The sequence below is a fragment of the Anarrhichthys ocellatus genome, unplaced genomic scaffold (genome assembly GCF_004355925.1).
Source record: "Anarrhichthys ocellatus isolate YVR2014 unplaced genomic scaffold, GSC_Weel_1.0 scaffold120, whole genome shotgun sequence".
Taxonomy (NCBI): Eukaryota; Metazoa; Chordata; class Actinopteri; order Perciformes; family Anarhichadidae; genus Anarrhichthys; species Anarrhichthys ocellatus.
In genome coordinates, this window is record NW_022280150.1 from 389,754 (window position 1) to 392,253 (window position 2,500).

Genomic DNA, 2,500 nt, shown 5'->3' on the forward strand with positions numbered 1-2,500 from the left:
CACACACACACACACACACACACACACACACACACACACACACACACACGCGCACGCACGTACAGTGCTGAAAGAGACGGTGATGTCGCTTTGAACTGATCCCAGTACATTTAGAGCAGAGCGGTGGTACTCACGCTGAAAATGAAGAAGAGCTCGATGAACATGGCACCAAATGGAAGGATCCCGGCCATCAGGATTCTAGAGGAAAGAAAAGATGACATTTTGATTGTTGAGAAAGCTCAACTCAAAAGGTTCAAAGCCTCAAAGAAGGTCAGCCCTCCCAGCACACAGCCAGAGGCTGAAAGCAGATGGCTGGATTGGTTGCACACTCACCCTACAAACTTGTTCATGTACCAGCGCTGCTCCGGGACCTGCCGGGGGATCTGGTTGGTGCGCACTGGGTTATCATAAGGCTGTTTGCGGAAGCCAAAGTAGTAGCCCAGGTAGACCAGGGGCATGGAGATGCCGAACCACATGCACAGCAGGGCCAGCATGGTGGTGAAGGGGACCTGGAGTGGAGAGAGAAGAGAGCAGGGCGTTTCTTTTTCTTCCTCACCTGCTACTTTAGAAGGTCACTGAACATTTCTACAAACATTTTTCTGATCTGCTACAAAGCTTATATTAACGTCCCGACTGTAAAAAGTAATTAGCCTTCTAGCTAGCGTCTTAAAGTTGCATCCATTTGAAGTTCCATGTATGCGAGTGGTGGTACTCACGGCCCCAGAGGAGTGTTCTCCCCAGATGAAGCAGTTGAGGATGAAGCCGATTACAAACACCACGGCGGGATACAAAGTAGCTGTCTACAGGGGAGACGGAAACACAAACACAACCTCAGCAACACCAATGTACAGTAAGGCTTCTTGGTTTACCACCAGTACGCAGCATGGAACTAGATAAACGTAAATATAGTATTCAACCCTGGTTTGTGTCTGACTTACACAAAATGCTCCTTTCCTCCACCGATGGCCCTTCAGTGTACGGTACAGTCTGCCGGCGAAGTAGCCACCGAATACACTGGAGGAAACACATCCACAGATAAAAGCAGAGTGAAAACAAAGAAACCCTCGACTCTTTGGGATTTTATCAGAGATGAATACGGCTCGTACCCCATGAACATGAAGAGAAAGCAAGCGGTGGTCATCAAGGCTCCTCTACTGGATGGAGACAGCATGCCCAACATGGCAACAACTATATGACACACACACACACACACACACACACACACACACACACACACACACAGAGTGGTTAGAGCATTTCATAGATTACAATGACTTTATAGGGATGGAAGATATGGCTCATAAATAACATCTTGATATTTTTAGGCTTTGCAGCAAAACATTTACATTTGTAATTTGTATGTTTTCCTCTAAGATAACAGAGCTGTTGGATTGAACCCTTTTGAGGCGTACGATCATCCAGCGGGATCATTCTAGTAAGATTGTACACACTGTGAGCATCTACAGGGAACTGATCATAGAGAAAGAAATGACTCACATATGACAATGAGGATCATGCAAAAGAGCTGGATCCCCGAGCCCAGCAGAGAGCTGAGGACCATGGGATACTGGGGCGGCCTGAAGACGTCACCGTGGACATTCTTCCATCCCGACTCCTCCATGGTGTCCTCCTGGTCGGACAGGAGAAAGAAACGATTGTACAATCTTCTCAAAGACATATGCATTCTTTCCCCAAAGACCTGCTGAGACCAAGCAAACTGTGTATTTTCTTACTATGTCGTCCTCTCTGTTGTAGTTAGCAATGTCCTTCCTCAAGGTCCGGATGATGATCATACTCAGAATACCTGAACGGAGGAAAGGCAGGGAACGAGAAGGAGTCAGTCAGCTGGAAAGACCGGAATCTCACCACCTCCCACGCTGTAATCAATCTATAGATGTTCTATGTCAGACATCATGTATAGTAGGGATGTAACAGTATGTTTTTTTCTATTGAACCGTTGGGTATGCACCATCCTTTCGGTACCCCTCTGACCCAAACAGCTGTTTGTGTCTACTACTTGCACAGGCGGAACGGACTGGATGGCGAGTCCTTCCCTCCAATATGTTCAAGCACTCTCGCACTACGGATTCAGACCGTTCCAAAATAACTAATGCCACAGAGTATCGCTGCACATATGCGACCACACTCGATTGTAGACGATACAGATTTGAAGTATATGGTTAAATATGCAAGTTCACATTTAGTCAGTCCGTTGTGCCTGCCTCGTATAGCCCAGTTCAGGAACAGGTCAGAGTCTGATGATGGAGCACTGCAGAATCAGCGCAGCACAGCGATCCAACGCCTTTGACAGTTGTGGAGTGCAAACTCTACGACAGTTGCGCTGAGCAGGATTTGCCAAAAATAGGACTTACCGGACAGGAAGAAGACGACCACCACGGAGTTGACGATGGAGAACCAGTGAATTTGGACGTCGCTCATGGTCAGGTAAGTGTCCCATCGAGACGCCCACTTCACCTCGCTCTCCTGCACAGAGGAGAGA

General features: G+C 47.6%; 1 protein-coding gene across 1 annotated transcript in view; it reads right to left on the minus strand.

Annotated features, from left to right (window-relative positions):
- The window catches only part of tm9sf4 (transmembrane 9 superfamily protein member 4), a 27,938-nt gene that overhangs the window by 5,270 nt on the left and 20,168 nt on the right, over window positions 1–2,500 (minus strand). The window contains exons 8-15 of the mRNA XM_031876931.1: window positions 2,373–2,484; window positions 1,734–1,804; window positions 1,498–1,630; window positions 1,107–1,188; window positions 939–1,014; window positions 717–800; window positions 334–509; window positions 135–198 (exon numbers count right to left, since the gene is read on the minus strand). Coding sequence (XP_031732791.1) covers window positions 135–198; window positions 334–509; window positions 717–800; window positions 939–1,014; window positions 1,107–1,188; window positions 1,498–1,630; window positions 1,734–1,804; window positions 2,373–2,484 — 798 coding nt within the window. The remainder of the gene's footprint in view (window positions 1–134; window positions 199–333; window positions 510–716; window positions 801–938; window positions 1,015–1,106; window positions 1,189–1,497; window positions 1,631–1,733; window positions 1,805–2,372; window positions 2,485–2,500) is intronic.